Source organism: Symsagittifera roscoffensis, chromosome 5, assembly GCF_963678635.1.
Source record: "Symsagittifera roscoffensis chromosome 5, txSymRosc1.1, whole genome shotgun sequence".
Lineage (NCBI taxonomy): Eukaryota > Metazoa > Xenacoelomorpha > Acoela > Convolutidae > Symsagittifera > Symsagittifera roscoffensis.
The window spans coordinates 60,333,920-60,351,307 of record NC_087066.1 but is presented as its reverse complement, the minus strand read 5'-3'; the positions used below and the strand labels follow the sequence as shown (position 1 = coordinate 60,351,307).

Below are 17,388 nucleotides of genomic sequence, written 5' to 3'. Positions count from 1 at the left end.
CAAGTGAGAGCTCGTCTCACACACCATCATTGGCATGGTAGAGAATCGAATACATGATCTGACGTCCGTAAAGTGAACGCCTTATGACTCTGCTGAGCGCCTTTAGCTCTATTTAAGCCAATGTTAGCTTGTCATAAAATTGAAATCTATTGTCACTCTCTGCACAAGAAATTGGCAAAACATAGACAAAACATATCGAAAAATGACAAAATATTTTGAAAAATCAACATTTGTTTTTCGTTCAAATTTTTTTATGCAATGATCGGAACTTCTATGCTGCTTGCACAGTTGTTCTTGGAAACTGAGCTTACCCTCTGCCCGAATTTAGAAGAAAATTGTCATTAAATCAGAGTAGTTTTATAATTTCAGCTCATATGTTTTGCAACTGTAGCTGAGGTCAGAGCAATCTGTGCTTCTTACACAGCACCTAAATTCTTTGAAAACATTTATAATTATTGAAAACAAAATTGATAAGCTATCCATTACGTTTTAAAATCTTGAAATTATAATACGTACGCGCTTGCTGTCGAAAAACGCAGACTAACCCGACTTCAGCTACTGTCGCAAAAAAATAAAGCCAATTCATTTGAATTTTTTATAGTAATGCCAAATTAGAGAAATTTCGAGCAAAGTGGCAAATTTTTGCTCAAAACGAAGTTTGCAAGAGGCACAAAAGTTCTAACTTATGCAAAAAAAAACTCCATACACCGCATATGTATCCTCTTTATTTTGTGACTACTTGGTGTCATTAATTCCCAGTGTCGAATTGACTGCAAAGATTTTTGTTGCAAGTTTCGAATTGACGGCAGCTATGAGTCCACCAAGTTGAGCCAATTCGTAGGAATTGGCGCACTTGAACCCATAATCTAATACATTTTGTTGTTGTATTGGAGCTGTAAATCGACCCAAAATTGTGTTTACCTATTCGATACTTTTCTGTGAATGAACTCAGTTTGTTTAATACTGCCGTTTTTTTGCAGAAACATTTCTGATATCATGGGGAGTTGAGTTTCAGTTGTTATGATAAACGTATTTTGAATGATGGTATATTGGTTAAACTAAAAAAGGCGATGTTTAAAATGAAAAAATAATATAATTTGTGAAAGTTTTGTGCAATTTTTGAGATTTTTTGAATGTTGGTCTCTACTTTTGTAGATTAGAGATTTACATTCAGGAAACACCTTTTTGCGGAGTACTTTTTATCCATCTGTCGGAAAAGGAAAAGTTTTTGGTTTTTAAGATAAAGGCAATTTTTGAATTTAAATATATATATATATATATATATATATATATATATATATGTGTGTGTGTGTGTGTTTTAGTTTTTAGCATGTTTAAGAAAAGGTCTATTCATTTTGTAAAATTGCAACATTCCAAAATTTTCCAAAAACGAACGAAATTGTCTTTTTGTTGAGAAACACAGGTATCGAATTGACCTCAGCTAAGAATCCACCTAGTGGAGCCAATTTGCATGAATTGCCGAATTGGAAACCGTAATCTAATCTTACACATTTTGTTGTCGAATTGGAGCTGGAGAATTGCCTCAAAAGTGTGTTCAGCAATTCGATAGTTTTTTGTAAATGAACTCATTTCGTTTTATACTCAAATTTATTGCAAATATATTTTCGGTTTTCTTGGAATTAAGTTTTACCAATCATGAGAAACGTCTTTTAGTGATGGTATCTCTGTGAACTTAAAAGAAGACGGTGTTTAAAATGAAAAGATAATATAAATACTCAAAGGTTTTTGCAATTTTTGAGGTGTTTTGAATATGAACAGCTGATTTTTCGCGCAGCAATAAGCTGAATTCAGTTAAGAATTAAACTAATTTTAATTCAAATTATGCTGGAAAAACTACGCGCGATCTTCATCGTTTTTGAGCTGCCTAGAATTGCCGGTAAGATTTCACCCTATGCCACATTTTCGTCGCACTTTTTTATATTTAAGATGTTTCAAAGCGTTTTGAAACCTCTGTCTTTCGGTGTTTAGGAAACTTTCGTCAACCGAACAGCTGTTCGAAAAGTTTTTGGTTGCACAGATAAAGCCGATTTGGCTTGTTCGAGTTTTTTTTTAGTTTTTAACATGTTTAAGAAAAATTTTGTTCTTTTTTTTTGTAAATTGCAACATTCAAAACTTTTCCAAAAACTAACGAAATTTTTTGAGAAATTTTTCGGAAAATTTTATTCATTTTGATTGTTTTCCAGAAAACTTGTAAATTTTTTTTTCTATTTTCATCGATGTCTATTAGCCTGCTGATCAAGATTTAAAAAACAGAATTGAAAATTTTGTTCTATTTTGATGCAAGTTTGGCAGTTTAATTATTTTGCAGATCGACTTCGTCAAATCAGAGTATGAGCTGGACCTCATCATTCTGACGTCATTTTCACCCCGCTGTGGGGGGACTAATCCCAGCCATCATGCCAACCCCCTCCTCTCATTTTCCAACTCCTCCGGCGGGGCGCCGGAAGCCAGTCCATGTGCCGGCTACTATTCGTCTTCAGGGGTTGCCGCTGATTTCCTGCACACGCCAGCGGGTAAACACGTGATCACATGCTGGCACCAGTTCTGCAGTGGAAATGCCATGTACAACACCAGTCATAGCCAAACTGCACTCAAAAGCGCATTCAAAGGTCAGTCAAGTAATGTGTTGTGTTATTATTATTAATAATAATGAGAGCTGAGGTCTTGTTAACTATTTAATTACCCGACCACCCTATTGCAAAAGGAGGAGCATTCGTTACAAGTTACACATTTCACATATGCTCAATCGTCGAATTAGTTCTATAAATAGGCAGCAGTTCTTAAAGAGATACCACAGGGGGAGGGGAGAAATGGTTAACGAGATCCGAGACTAACACTATAACAGATTTTGGGCTAATTGAAAAACGTGAAAAAACATCGAATATCGAGTGCCTTCCATTTCGTTCAGCGCTATCTCAGATTGGGACAAGGTACTCCGTTTTGGAACCATAGCTCGACAGATAATACACAGGGACCGAAAGTCCGGAATTTCATCTCAAAGTGAGTCATCTAATTTTCCCTGGTCCGCCCAACGTTTTATTATTGATGTCATGGGGAAAAATGCTCCTATTTAGTGGAATTGTTTAGCAAACTGGTCTCATTATTCAACTCCGTGTTCATTTCTTAGGGAACCTGAAATTAAAACGAAGAAAGCTTTATTTTTCTGCTCAACCCTAAAAGAGTTATTATTCCGACCACTGAATAATTTCTGAAACAAAAGGAATTTTGTGTTTGATTATTTTCTGTTCTCGCCAATCAGCTACCGTTAATAAACTTGGTTCAGCTGATGGAGTCAAGTGATGTTTCATAGTAACGCTTTTTCAGTTCTGATTTAAGCAGCTGTAATAAAAAATTGAGAAAATCTCAGTTTCAAGAAAAAACGGGTTGACATTTTTGCTTTTTTGGACGAATTTCGAGCCAAAGGATTCAGAAAAAGGTTCACTAAGAGCAATGTAGAAGTTTTTTAAATCAAAAATAGCTGAAAGTTTAGAAAGCAAAGTTCGCGAAAAATTCCACCAATAAGCAAATATCAATAAACAAAGTTGTGTAAAAAAAATACATTTTTCTTAGTTTATTGCAGAATGACCGCAGTCGGAACATTCTATAGCTCATTTGTAATCTTTTTGTTAGCTTGGCTGTTCTGGCTATTGCACTAAAGGTATAATATCAAAAATTTGCTCTAATTTTTTTCAAAATGCGAGCGTCCAATTTCCATTTGAAGTGTTTTCTATAAATTGCTGGTTTCTTTGCGGATTATTGGAAGGTGTGCAAGTTGTCTTCTCAGTTGCAAAGCTCGTGTGTGTGTGTGTGTGTGTGTGTGCGTGCGTGCGTTCATTGGTACCTGGTTGTTTATTCCAATCTTCCGCCCGCCGTTTCCTCTTTTAATTTCCCCCTGCTGCTATTATTTCACTTGCAGAGCTTCCCCTCAAGCAGAGAGGTAGCGTGAGTCACTTGTTAGTCACGTGACTGTTGTTGCCGTGTTGGTCTCGCGGGAGTGGAATACTACACGGTATACTACTGTTGCTGGCTCATTTCTAATTCATGGTGGGATGAAAAATTAACAATACGTGACGGAATTGCGAGGCACATGAGGGGATAAAGGTATTAGCAGTTGAAAAGGTTCCAGGTCTCTTACCTATGTCTAACATTATACCTCTCAAAACAATTGCGTTCCCTTCTATTTTGTCTTTCTTTTTCATTTCGTTATAAAAAGGGGGTATTTAGGCGGTGTTTGTATTTCAGTCTTGTCTGAGCAGCTATTTTTGATGCTCCTATTACAATTCTACTACATCTACATGTATTTCCTCGGTAACTAACATTCGCTTACCGCGCTACACACTTTCGGATTTTTTAATGCCGGTATATACATTTTTAACTATTTAATATATTGATTTAAAACACTAGCGGTGTTTTTTTTTCAACAAATAAATCACTTTTACTCAGTTAACGAGAAGAGAACACGTCATTTCGCAACTCGAACTGGATGAAAAAAAAACTGATAATGGGGATGCCATTTGTCTGCTTTTTTTGCATTAAACATACCACAAAATATTCAAATGAAAGCTGGTGTCCCCATATGTAACTCGACAGGTCGCAGATTTTTTGCTGTCATCGGATTATAGTAACGCAACAGCTAATTCGGTGCTTAGTATTGAAAACAGTTTATAAGAACCGACTTCGCAATTTCAAATGATACAGTACCACTGACTGCATTTATGCAAATAGTTTTGGAGAAAAAAAGTTCGGTAGTAAAAGTTATAACTCGAAGATTTGTTGAGTTGTAAATTCAAAGAATACGCACAGTTCTTCGTATCAATTGTTTTCACAGTATGAATGTTAAGAATCTAACAATACCAGTATATATTAATTCAAGTATCTAATAATAAGTTTACTAGGCTTATCAGTTGATAATGATGCTTTTAATTACTAAAATATAGTAGCTATGGAATGGAAATATGATACAATTCGTGCTTGGTTGTATATCATATTGTTGACACATTTATTGCAACCAGCGTCAGCTTACTTTTTTGAAATGTCTTTTCGGCTAATAAGACGACAGCTGGTACGACGACAATTGTATTTCAGCGAAATAGAATCCGCTTAAAGTCGAACAGTTCATTTTAAACATTTTAAAGCCCATTTGTCGTCTCAATGCCATGTCGTTTAATGTCCTGACTTTTTGTCTACATAGCATGTTTTCTTTTAGAGATTCAATTGTACCCAAATCGGCTTTCCATGTTTTTCAGGCAGGCATAAAATTCGAAACTGTCCCCAGTGTTCGCTAATCAACACTTTTCATCTCTCGATTCAGGGAGAACAAGTCTGCTCGATTCAGGGAAATGAAATAAATTTTCCGACTGATCATTCATTTATCTGATTTTTTTCAGTTATTGCTCCATTGAGCACCTTTTAAAACCCCATAAACTTACAAAAAAAATGATTACTCGTAACATAATTTAATTTTGAACCTGAGAACCTTGACATATTCTAGATTTTAGAAAGACCATAGCTAGCACCAACATTTCCTACTTGAGAAAATCAGAAAGAGAATTTGTTGTTTTTGACATGATTCAAACAGAAAATCATTTAAGCAGCATTGGTAATCGTTGCTCCGCTGCGATTAGATCCAGAAAAAAAAGTTAGCAAAAATTTATGAAACTCAATTACGCGCACTATTTGCAATGTTAACAAGGATAGCCGGTTACTCTGCAAGTAGCACAGAATGTTCCGAACAATCTTAAAAATTTACAAAATTATTTTTCCTATTAGTGTCGTTTTTTCGGCCTGGTGTGATAAAAGAATCAGAGCAAAAAAGTAGAGCTTAGGAATTTTCGCCAGTCATGTAAAATTTGCAAATTTGAAAACAATTTTTGAAGACAAATAACAAGAAAAAAAATAATAGAAAAACTTAAATTTTTTTAAAAATAATTTTTCAAATTTTTCCCCAAATTTTTGAAGGTTTTGATTCCTAAGATGTAGCAAAAAAATAACTTCATTAGAAAAAAACTAAAATTTCAAGGCTTAAATTAAGCATAAATAAGCAAATGTAAGCCTGCTCACTTGCTCGAAATTAGACTAAAAATCAAAAACTTCTAGCTGGTTTTTCTCGACACCGGGAAAACTTAAAAAAAAAAATTTCGATGTCGTTCGAATCACGACTGAAAGGGGCTTAAATATGATATATCACTCAACCCAGTCCTAAGATTATTTGTAGTAGCTGATTTTGCGTGGAAAACAAAATGAAGGAAAAAACTAAAACACACCCGAATACAAAGTTCCTCCCATTTTCAATGGTCGGAACAAAAAGGGCCTTCTATGGTCGGAACAAAACTGCGCAAACACACTTACACGAAAGTTTAAATTGCTCAATTCAGAAATTTCATATTTACTAAGCTCAGGTCCTGGGTTTACTTCAACCCTTGACCTTTGGCTTCCCCGGTATTGACAGTACCACTACCAAATGTGAAGAATCAGCCATCAATTGAAGTGAAATTGAAGTTATTATAATGCAATTTAATGTGGAATTTCTGTACACGAAGTTTCCAACGGGAAAAGAATCTATGACCCGATTGCAATAACAATAACCTTGCTTTTTACAACCTTAAAATGCCTAAAGAAAAAATGCTGTTGAAACTAAAAAAGCTGTTGAAACTAAGTCATTGGAAATAAAATGCGCCCATTTGTCGTCTCAATGCCATGTCGTTTAATGTCCTGACTTTTTGTCTACATAGCATGTTTTCTTTTAGAGATTCAATTGTACCCAAATCGGCTTTCCATGTTTTTCAGGCAGGCATAAAATTCGAAACTGTCCCCAGTGTTCGCTAATCAACACTTTTCATCTCTCGATTCAGGGAGAACAAGTCTGCTCGATTCAGGGAAATGAAATAAATTTTCCGACTGATCATTCATTTATCTGATTTTTTTCAGTTATTGCTCCATTGAGCACCTTTTAAAACCCCATAAACTTACAAAAAAAATGATTACTCGTAACATAATTTAATTTTGAACCTGAGAACCTTGACATATTCTAGATTTTAGAAAGACCATAGCTAGCACCAACATTTCCTACTTGAGAAAATCAGAAAGAGAATTTGTTGTTTTTGACATGATTCAAACAGAAAATCATTTAAGCAGCATTGGTAATCGTTGCTCCGCTGCGATTAGATCCAGAAAAAAAAGTTAGCAAAAATTTATGAAACTCAATTACGCGCACTATTTGCAATGTTAACAAGGATAGCCGGTTACTCTGCAAGTAGCACAGAATGTTCCGAACAGTCTTAAAAATTTACAAAATTATTTTTCCTATTAGTGTCGTTTTTTCGGCCTGGTGTGATAAAAGAATCAGAGCAAAAAAGTAGAGCTTAGGAATTTTCGCCAGTCATGTAAAATTTGCAAATTTGAAAACAATTTTTGAAGACAAATAACAAGAAAAAAAAATAATAGAAAAACTTAAATTTTTTTAAAAATAATTTTTCAAATTTTTCCCCAAATTTTTGAAGGTTTTGATTCCTAAGATGTAGCAAAAAAATAACTTCATTAGAAAAAAACTAAAATTTCAAGGCTTAAATTAAGCATAAATAAGCAAATGTAAGCCTGCTCACTTGCTCGAAATTAGACTAAAAATCAAAAACTTCTAGCTGGTTTTTCTCGACACCGGGAAAACTTAAAAAAAAAATTTCGATGTCGTTCGAATCACGACTGAAAGGGGCTTAAATATGATATATCACTCAACCCAGTCCGAAGATTATTTGTGGTAGCTGATTTTGCGTGGAAAACAAAATGAAGGAAAAAACTAAAACACACCCGAATACAAAGTTCCTCCCATTTTCAATGGTCGGAACAAAAAGGGCCTTCTATGGTCGGAACAAAACTGCGCAAACACACTTACACGAAAGTTTAAATTGCTCAATTCAGAAATTTCATATTTACTAAGCTCAGGTCCTGGGTTTACTCCAACCCTTGACCTTTGGCTTCCCCAGTATTGACAGTACCACTACCAAATGTGAAGAATCAGCCATCAATTGAAGTGAAATTGAAGTTATTATAATGCAATTTAATGTGGAATTTCTGTACACGAAGTTTCCAACGGGAAAAGAATCTATGACCCGATTGCAATAACAATAACCTTGCTTTTTACAACCTTAAAATGCCTAAAGAAAAAATGCTGTTGAAACTAAAAAAGCTGTTGAAACTAAGTCATTGGAAATAAAATGCGCCAACACGTCGGTTTTTGTCACTGACAACAATTTTGAACAGACAAACTTCTCCTAATTGGTGTCATAATTTTTTATAAGCAAACAACTACAGCGATTGGCAAAATTAATCTCCGATTTTGTTTGATACTTTAAGCGAACCCAAAGTTAAACACGTTAGAAATTGAAAAGGATGTAAACACATTTCAAAAAAATTTTCGTTTCAGGTAATAGTAAACAATTTTCGTTTTGTGTTTTCAGCACTTTGGTATTTCACGCTTGAACGCCCCCGAGCTTAGTTTTGGCACGTATGCTATTGTGCTATAAGCGTGTCCTAGTAATCTATGTTGCCACAAGTTTGATCATTCGCTGAGCTATGGTGCACAAAGTTGTCACTTTCGGAAATGAAAATTTTTGTAATATGTTTTTGGCAATTGTATATCTTTTCACTGAAAAGCAAAAATTGTGCTAGTCGATACAAATAAACAACTTGAAACTGTTATGCTGGTTTGCAAAGTTTTTTTCCTAACATCATTAAAAATGAGAAAGTATGAAACAAAAATATATTCCCTGGTCTTATTCTTTGTTTTTAAGAATTGTAAGTATTGAATTGAGTCAAAGAATAGATTTGCATCATTGGTATTACAGAAAATAACTGATTATTTCAAGTTTCAATCTTTGCAAAACGAAAATATAGATAGCCCATATCTGTGCAAGTAGCATCGAATTCTTCGACCTTTCATAAGAATTTTTTTTTAAAATGCTAGTGTTTCTATGGTTTTTTGCATAAATTGTTTGATGGTTTTTGAATGAATTTATTTCAAAAATTTTTTTTCTGCCAAGGAAGCGCTGAATGAAGCTTTTAAAACTAATTTTCCTGGCGTAAAATTATGTATATCACTGAAAATTTTTTTTCATAAGGTCTACTCGAAATTTCAAATTAAAGCTCCTTTTACTCGAAATTTCAAATTAAAGAAAGACTCGAAAGTAGACGAAAACTCAATTCAAAAATTTCAAACATGTTTTTCTCCAACAGAAAAAAGTTTTTGAAGGTTTTTTGTCGTTTGAATCCGGAGTGAAAGTACTTTCATATGATATATCACTCGACATATTCCGATGATTATTTGTGGTAACTGCTCTTGGTTGAAAAACGAAATTTGTTGGCTCGAAACGACCAAAAATCACAAATTTCACACCAGTTATTCTCGACTCAGATTTTTTGGAAAGTGTCCAATGTAGTTCGAGTCACGACTGAAAGGGCTTCACGATGATAAACTACTAGACGCATTCCGATGATTCTTTGTGGTACCTGATTTTGTGTAAAAAAATAAAATTAAAACAACCAGAAAAAAATTGCTCACCGTTTTCGATGATCGGAGATTTTTTCAAACGTTTAAATCTAGTCATAGAAGTTTTTCAAAGTTTGTATAAAACTTAAGTATTGGCATAACAAACAAGAATAGCCAGTTCCGACCAAAAAAAGTGTGTTTGCAAATTGTGATATTTTTTCGAGGAAAAAATTATTCAACAGTGCCAAAAATTATAAATTTTTGGCACTGATGAACACTTTTTTGGAAATGTTGCTTATCGGCACTGTTGAACGTACTTTTTTGTTCGTTCGGCCATAAATGGATCTGAGCGAAATCCTGAAAATAAGTAAATTGGATAGTAAGAGTAGAATACGCATATTGATAATGGTATTTTTAATCAAAAAGTTAATGGAAAAAAATGTAATTCCTTGTCAAGAAGGCGCAATAAGAGCTTCGAAAACTAATATCCATGGAGTAAAACTACATTTTTACTACTTATTTCCATATTATAGGACTGCTCGTGTGCTTAATTTGCTCGTAATTAGACCAAAAACAACCGGTTTTTCTCTACACTGCAGAATTTTTAGAAGCCAACGACGGCATTTTAGAAGCTCATAAGATACTTCTGTATTACAATAATCCTCTTTCGCATGGAAAAAATAGATCAAGGGCAATTAAATGCACTAGAACAGTTCTAGATAAAAATATACAAGCAGAAAAAATATATTTTCCCCACAACCGCACAAAGATCAATTCTAAGGTGTAAAGAATGGATTTGCAAGACAAGAAGACAAGTATGAAGAACTAAAGCGTTTGAAATTGGGTTGCTACTACTGGTCTGAAAGAAAATTTCGAAACAAGTTTATCGATTATTTTATTCAACAAAAACCAATAGGGGAATCAGACAGACGAGCCGCAGCCTAGTTTCAGGAGTCACCAAAAATTTGGCAACTGAAGTTGATTGGAAGCCACCAAAATATTCACAATAATCAACTGCTGTATGGTCTAAATGTTGGCTGCTAAATTTCCGAATTTTGATTTCGCTAACCACAGGACATTTTTGAAGCCTCAGTGATTTTGCCTAATTTGCCAGCTCGTTTTAACTGCCTCATTGTTATGATGAACACAGAAATTGAAATAGAATTTGGGCAAAAACGAATATTTTTACTGTATCGATGAATTGCTGAAATTTATATTTTAGAGGAAGAAAGTCAACCCGTGAGCTTAATTTTGCCAGTGCAAGTGAGGCCTAACAGTGTGTCCCCTTCATCCTCAATCGAAAGTGGAGAGTCTTTAGATTCTAATGAAAACATGGTACCCTCCCACTCCTCGCGGAAACGCCCAAAGAACTTCCTCGTTAATTCCTTGATGACCGCTACCAATCAAATGACAAAACGCCGAAGAGCATCTATCAGCCAATCAGATTCGCTCAAGTCTTCCGAAGGTGCATCGCCAATGACGTCATCAAGATCCGACAGACGAGCTACTTCAGTCGTCAGCCAATCAGATTCGACCACTGCCAGGCCCTGTGAATTGACGTCTCAAAATAATGTTTTCGAGAACTTGAACGAATCTGGTGACAATCAAGTGCTAGATTTGTCAACTAACAATACGCCGACAACTCCGCCGCCTGAGTTAGAGCACCCGTCCGATGCTTTCGGACTACTCGCCGCGATAAAAGAAGAGGAAAACATGATATCACCCGACAAGCTAAAACGACATCGCGACACGACACTAACTGACAACACGGCGAATGAGTTGGACTCGGCGCGGCTTCCCAAGTCTGAAATCGATGAACTGTTGTCAGCGAGTCGACCAGCAGGTGAATCAGTCAGTCCTCCGAGAACTAGGGACGAGCTCAAAAACTTCATCAGAGCACGTGAGTAATATCTTGGTAACTTTATTTGAAAAGCCGAATATTCGATTTTCTAAACAGAGTCTAATTACACTTGCGAAGGGAGTGTATTAGTACGAACCTTCTTTTTTTTCCAACTTAAGTCGCAAATATTGGTGCTACTTGTGGGGCACCTTTACAGCTTTTTCATAGCGATTTGTTACATGCAAAGTTAGTTTGGATGCCTTCATTTAGTTATAATCCAAATTATTACTTGCAAAATTGAGTCTGTTTGTATTTGGTGCCACTTTTGCTCAATAGCATTGGCAATTGATTAGCATATGTAGCTAATTTATTGGTATCTAGTGTTTGTTGGTTGTTAAGCTTGTGTGGCTGAGTGGATAGTGCGTGAGACTCTAAATCTCTTGATTGCAGTAGGTCGCAGATCGAATCCTAGACCTAGCCCAGTTTTTGCTAATTTGAGGCTTACTTCTATTTTTTCTTATGCACTTTCTAGAGCTGCTTTTTGGTCGTGTTCTCGCTAGTATTTGCGAAGCACAGCTTCGCCTCTATGTCGATCAATCTTATTTTCAATTTCAACGAAAACAAAATGGACAACATTTCAACTTAGGTGGCTAGTGTTATTTTTTTTGCACTTTTGTAGCTAGTAAAGAGTCCAATTTAAGCCAAAACATGGAGTTATTAAGCCACTTGTATTTGATCATTGCTTATTTCTAAATAGTTTGATTTAAAATTTTTCTATTCAGATGGGCCTATTAAGAAACGAAGTGCGTCTCTGACTTCGGACAGCGATTGCTACAGACGACAATCATTCACCACTTCTTCCCTCGTCAGAGACGACCCCGACTTCCTCGCTTCGTCTTCGGGACTGGCAACAACCTCGGCGTCGGATCTCGGCGACTCCTCAAAGCAGTCGACTGTCGCCGGAACCCTGATGTCATCGACTCCTCCGAGTTCTGATTCGGCTGGCGTTTCCGACAGTGATGCGTTGTGGTCCTGTCCGAAGTGTAGTAAAGTGATGAAGAAAAAGTGTAGCTACAGGCACATCAAAGAAGTGCATGGCGCCAATAGAGAAATCGTACAATGTCCTGTTTGCTACAGGTTGGTTCATTTTTATTCAATCTTTTCAAAAAGCTTCTCTTATTTTTGTCTCCAATAGTTTTAATGGTGCAAAATTAACCGGCTAAGAGTCAGAGCACAATTATATTTGGTGTTTTTTTTTGCTTTTTAGTTTCAGAGGACTGTGAATCAAAGTAAGTTAAGAATCGCCCAATTGCTGAATGTGAAAGTGCATTTAATCCGGTATAAATAAACCAGCCGAAGTATAAACCAACCGAAAATGCGCAGAGTATGTAAGCTAGCCGTAAAGTGACATCATATTAGTGAATTTGCGTGTTACATAATTTTTACCAGTAGCCTGCCCAGAAGGGGTTGCGACCGCCTCCTCCCCTCAATTCTGGTTGCCAAATTTTTCCAAAGGGTTCCCGCTTTGGTATAATAAACTACAACCATTTTTGGCTGACCAACTTTAAAATTTTTCTAAAGGCGCCAATATAACTAATTTTAAGGGGGGAGCGCAGGCCGAAAAAAAAAAGTTTTTTGGTCAAAATTTTAAAAAAAAATGGTTAAAAACGCCTTTTTGGCCTGTTTTTTTTTGAAAATTTTACCTGCGGCGCAGAAAACTTTTGACAAAATAGGGTTTTATATAGTATCTTCGGAGAGCTCGGAAAATCAGATTGGTCCAACCTAAAAAAAAAGGGCGGAAAATTTTTCAATTTTTTTTGAAAAACCGCCGCCCCCCCTAGAAACATTTCTGCGCACGCCACTGATTGTTACATAACTATTATGTAAGACTTACGTATTTTCAACTAGTTGATATTTCGGCTGGTTTATATTTACATTGGCTGGTTTAGATAAAACCGAAAAACAAACGGGGTATGTAAAGACTTCGTCAAGTTAAAAGATCGCTGTGGGTAAGCCTTTCACATTTTTTTCATTGGAAAACTTTTCATTTAGTCTATAAAACACACGTTTTTGGGCCTCCATAAAATATATTTGTGACTTATCGAACAAAGTTTTTGGCACGGTTTTTTTTTGTAAAAAAATGTCTTCAAGGCAATTTTGTCACTGGCTTTTTTGAGAAAATATAGATTTTCATCATAATCTATGGCTTCTTTGAATTAATTATAGATTTTAAATTAAAAAATACTGCTCGTATATCAGGGCGAAGCCCTGAATGTTCTAACTGCACTCTAAAGCCAATTAAAAAATTTTGATTGAATAATTGACGAAATGATCGAAAAAAAAATATTTTGGCAATAAAAGTAGCAACTTTCACCCTTATAACTTTACCAAAAACAGATCACAGGCGAAATATTTTTTTAAATTTGAGCTCAAGACAATAATAGCTTTCGACCTATTCTAGTTTGTGACCCTTAAAATAATTTGTTTAGCTCAATGACATAAAAAAATTGTTTCAGGTCGTTCACGCGGAAGTACACTCTAGTTCTGCACTGTCGAAACGTGCACCCTCACTTAGAAGTCACAAACGCCACTGAGTTTCCAACTCGACCGGTCGAGGAAATTCAGCGCGAACAAATGAACAAAAAACAACACAGAACCAGTCGCCTCAAATCCGAGTCACGAGACGATGTCGAGACTCCCGACTCTGCGTTCTCAGGAAGTGAGATCTCGTCCGGAAATCTTTCGCGTAATAGCGGAACTCCAAATGAGTTGCTGGAATCTCACCAAGCTGGTACATCTGGCTCTGGAGGTTCCAGTTCCTTGCATCGATCAACATCCGAAGCGCAATTGTTACTTAACAAACATTTAACCATGCTTGCTAAATCTCCCAACACAGCGCAACAGTTACTTGGAGCTTTGAAGCAAGAGCAGCAAATTCTGACATCGCTCAAAAAAAGTCCTCAAAGGGCATCACTGGGGATCGATCCTTCTACCAGTATCGATTTCGGTACCAGACAATCTCCGCTGCACCAGGAAACGAGTCGGGCGTTTGTCGAACAGGGACTTCTAAACCCTCACTTTAATTCTCTAGAATTGAGTCTGAAATTGGCACAATTAGAGCGAAATCAACAGATGCAGCTTGAATTTTTAGCAAACAGTTCTGAAAACAATTGAGCATCATGAAAGCTTACAGCTAAAACTTATAGTTTTGTTTTGCTTACAAAAAAGCAGAGATGTTTATTTTTGTGGTTTTACGTTCTGAAAGGTGGTTTTGTACTTAACCGTATTTCTAAATTATTGGTCAAATTATAGATATTTTGACCCAGAAACTATTTATTCTAGATTAATGATTTTTCAACCTTGTGTTCGCAATTTTGTACGTTGATCTAATTTTGTGTCTTAGTTTAACTTCTGTGAAGTGCTGAACAATTATCAATCGTATGCTTTATCTTTAAAATGATGAGCCTTAAAGCGTCAAAGATGTTACAATCATTCTTACTTACTTCTCTTCTCTTGGATTCCTCTACTTATCTTTGTTTCAATTTTGTCAAATGTTTCTTTGTATTTAATTTTAGTATCTTTTTCCTTGCGCTCCTTTCTCGAAGCTAAAAAGATTTCAAGAGGAAATGTTTCTGGTAGCTTGCGTGCACAAGGCTCTCAGTCACAGATGTCGCAGTCGTTTCATAATATTCGCCTGTCTATCAATCAATCATGCATCAGTTTATTACGTTGGTCTGCTAAAAGACTATTTTTTCACTTTTAATGCAAAAAGGTTGGTCTGCTAAATGATCGGTTGATCGGTCCCATTATTTCTCTTCACTTCAACTTTGGTTAAGATAAGACAAAATGTGAAGAGAACTAAAGTTAAGATACAAAGTAAGAGAAACATCGAATAAAACTACTCAAAAAAGCTACTCGATTATGTATCAACTAACACCTCTGAGAACAAGAATAGGTGTCTAAAAAAAAGAACGATGAATGATGATTAGTCATTCAAATCTACACCTCCTTCTTTCCAATAATATGAATGCTAGTGCAGTATTTCAAATTTTGAACAGACGAATCTGCAATTCGCTAACACTTGCGAGAACACGACCAAAAAGCAGCTGTATCAGGTGAATTAAGAAAAATAAGTATGCCTCGAATTTGCAAAAACGGCTACGTATCTGATTCGAATCTGCGACCTAGCAAATTAGAGTCTCACGCATTTACCACTCAGCCACGGATACCACCAATAACGCAGCTCCATATGCTAATAAATTGCCAATTCGATGCAGCAAAAATAGCAACAAATACAAAAAGACACAACTTGGCATGTGATAAACTGGAAAGCATAAAGCCAAATTATGTATACATTGTGCATTTCAAAAAAATTGCGAGATACATAGAGTTGAAAAATTTTTGAAATCAAACTTCTTACCCTTGTACTGCTGTTTGAAACAAAAAACTTGTTTCGGTTCATTTGATGAATTAAAAATGCATCAATTGTGTTAACTTTTTACTAATCAAATTGTCAAACCATATATAATACTATACTGCTACCACAGCCTACTGATTTAAAATGCCACCAAAGTAGCACTTTTATTTGCGACTTAGATTAGTAAAAAAAAACAAAGAAAGTTCGTACTAATACACTTTGCTTCGCAAGTGTAATGATACAATTTGTCGAGATGTTTTCTTCTTTTATTTGGTTAACCAAACAAAAGACAATGCATAAGTGATCAATTTACTTAAAACCGTCAAAATTAAAGAGTAGCTTTAAAGGCGGAGTTTCCTCACGCAATTTTACCTGAAGTACAGCAACCAAAAATAATGATCAAGTTAGCACATATTGATAATGCAATGAATCAACGAAAAAAAACAATTATTCAGCAAGAAGAAGCTTTCTGCTCACAAGAAAAATTTTATTAACGGCTCTCTTCTTAAAATAAAAACTATAACAGTCTCTTCATCATGATCTTTATTATTTAAACGACAAACGACATCGTATGTTCTTTTACACAAATGCGAAGCTTTTGAGTTCCATTTTTGTTGGCAAGCGATTTAGTAGCATGTGATTTATCCGCTTTATTGGCGCATTGATAGCATTATTTGTATAGATATGCAAATTGACTTTTTAGGAAAACTTGAGAGAATGAGCTATTAGTTGTCTGCTTAGATTTTCATTGGCCGAATTTCCGGTGCATTGACTTTTTTTTAAATTGAGCTATTTTTCTTTTATTTGTTCTTTTATGAACTCTGAATTGTATGATTTCCTTTTAATTTATTTTTTCGTTCAAATGGTTTCGGCGCATGTTATATTCGCTTAGTCATCTTATATTGCGTCGTTTGTAGAATAAAAAAGTAAAATTGAGTATTCAGGAGGCGAAAGGCGTGAAAAAAGTTATGATAACATTTTATTGGCTAAATTAAGTTTCGGCTTAAGTATTGCTGGCTTCTTAGGAGTTTTTGCAGACCTAATTTTTTCGACAGTTTTTTGGCGATTTTCCGTATCATTTTATATACACTTGCAATGCTATGTCTGAGTTGTATCGCAAGGTTGCAAAGCTCTTCTTCGATTCCGTGTAGCACAACCGTTTGCTAGTTTCATAACGCTCTTCTGACTGAATTTTGCAAGCAAAACTTTGAATTACATAAAAGGGTTTAATTTGAACTGATTTAAATAAACTGCGCATGTCAGCTTGGTACAATCTATATCAATTTATTCTACTCACAAAATAGATGTGCCAGCTTCGAGCAGTTAACACAAATATAACTTGAGTATTTTTGTACCTGATTATAAGACACCTACTATCACGAGTGTGCCAGAGAAATGAATCAAAGCTTCGCATCACTTGTGAAGCGCAGAAAAAAATCATTAGGAAAACAAGTCTGGAATAATCTCATTCATTTTTTCCAAATTCATAGAAAACCAGCCACAAGAGATAGATACGGGAACTCATGAGCTGAATAAAACAGGATTTCCAGGCTGGAAATTTGATTGGTTTGGGTCAAACTTTTCTCTATTTCAGCACTATTTGCCACTTTGCGGCCATAACAGCTACTT

General features: G+C 35.4%; 1 protein-coding gene across 1 annotated transcript; it reads left to right on the top strand.

Moving 5' to 3' along the window:
- Window positions 1–2,329: 2,329 nt before the first annotated feature.
- LOC134845825 (uncharacterized) lies at window positions 2,330–15,007 on the top strand (the record flags this gene model as incomplete). Its single annotated transcript, XM_063862912.1, is given in 4 exon segments — window positions 2,330–2,630; window positions 10,725–11,402; window positions 12,125–12,479; window positions 13,859–15,007. Coding segments are annotated over 4 exon segments (1,992 nt in total), but the record flags the coding sequence as incomplete, so codon positions are not given.
- Between the last annotated feature and the right edge of the window lie 2,381 nt (window positions 15,008–17,388).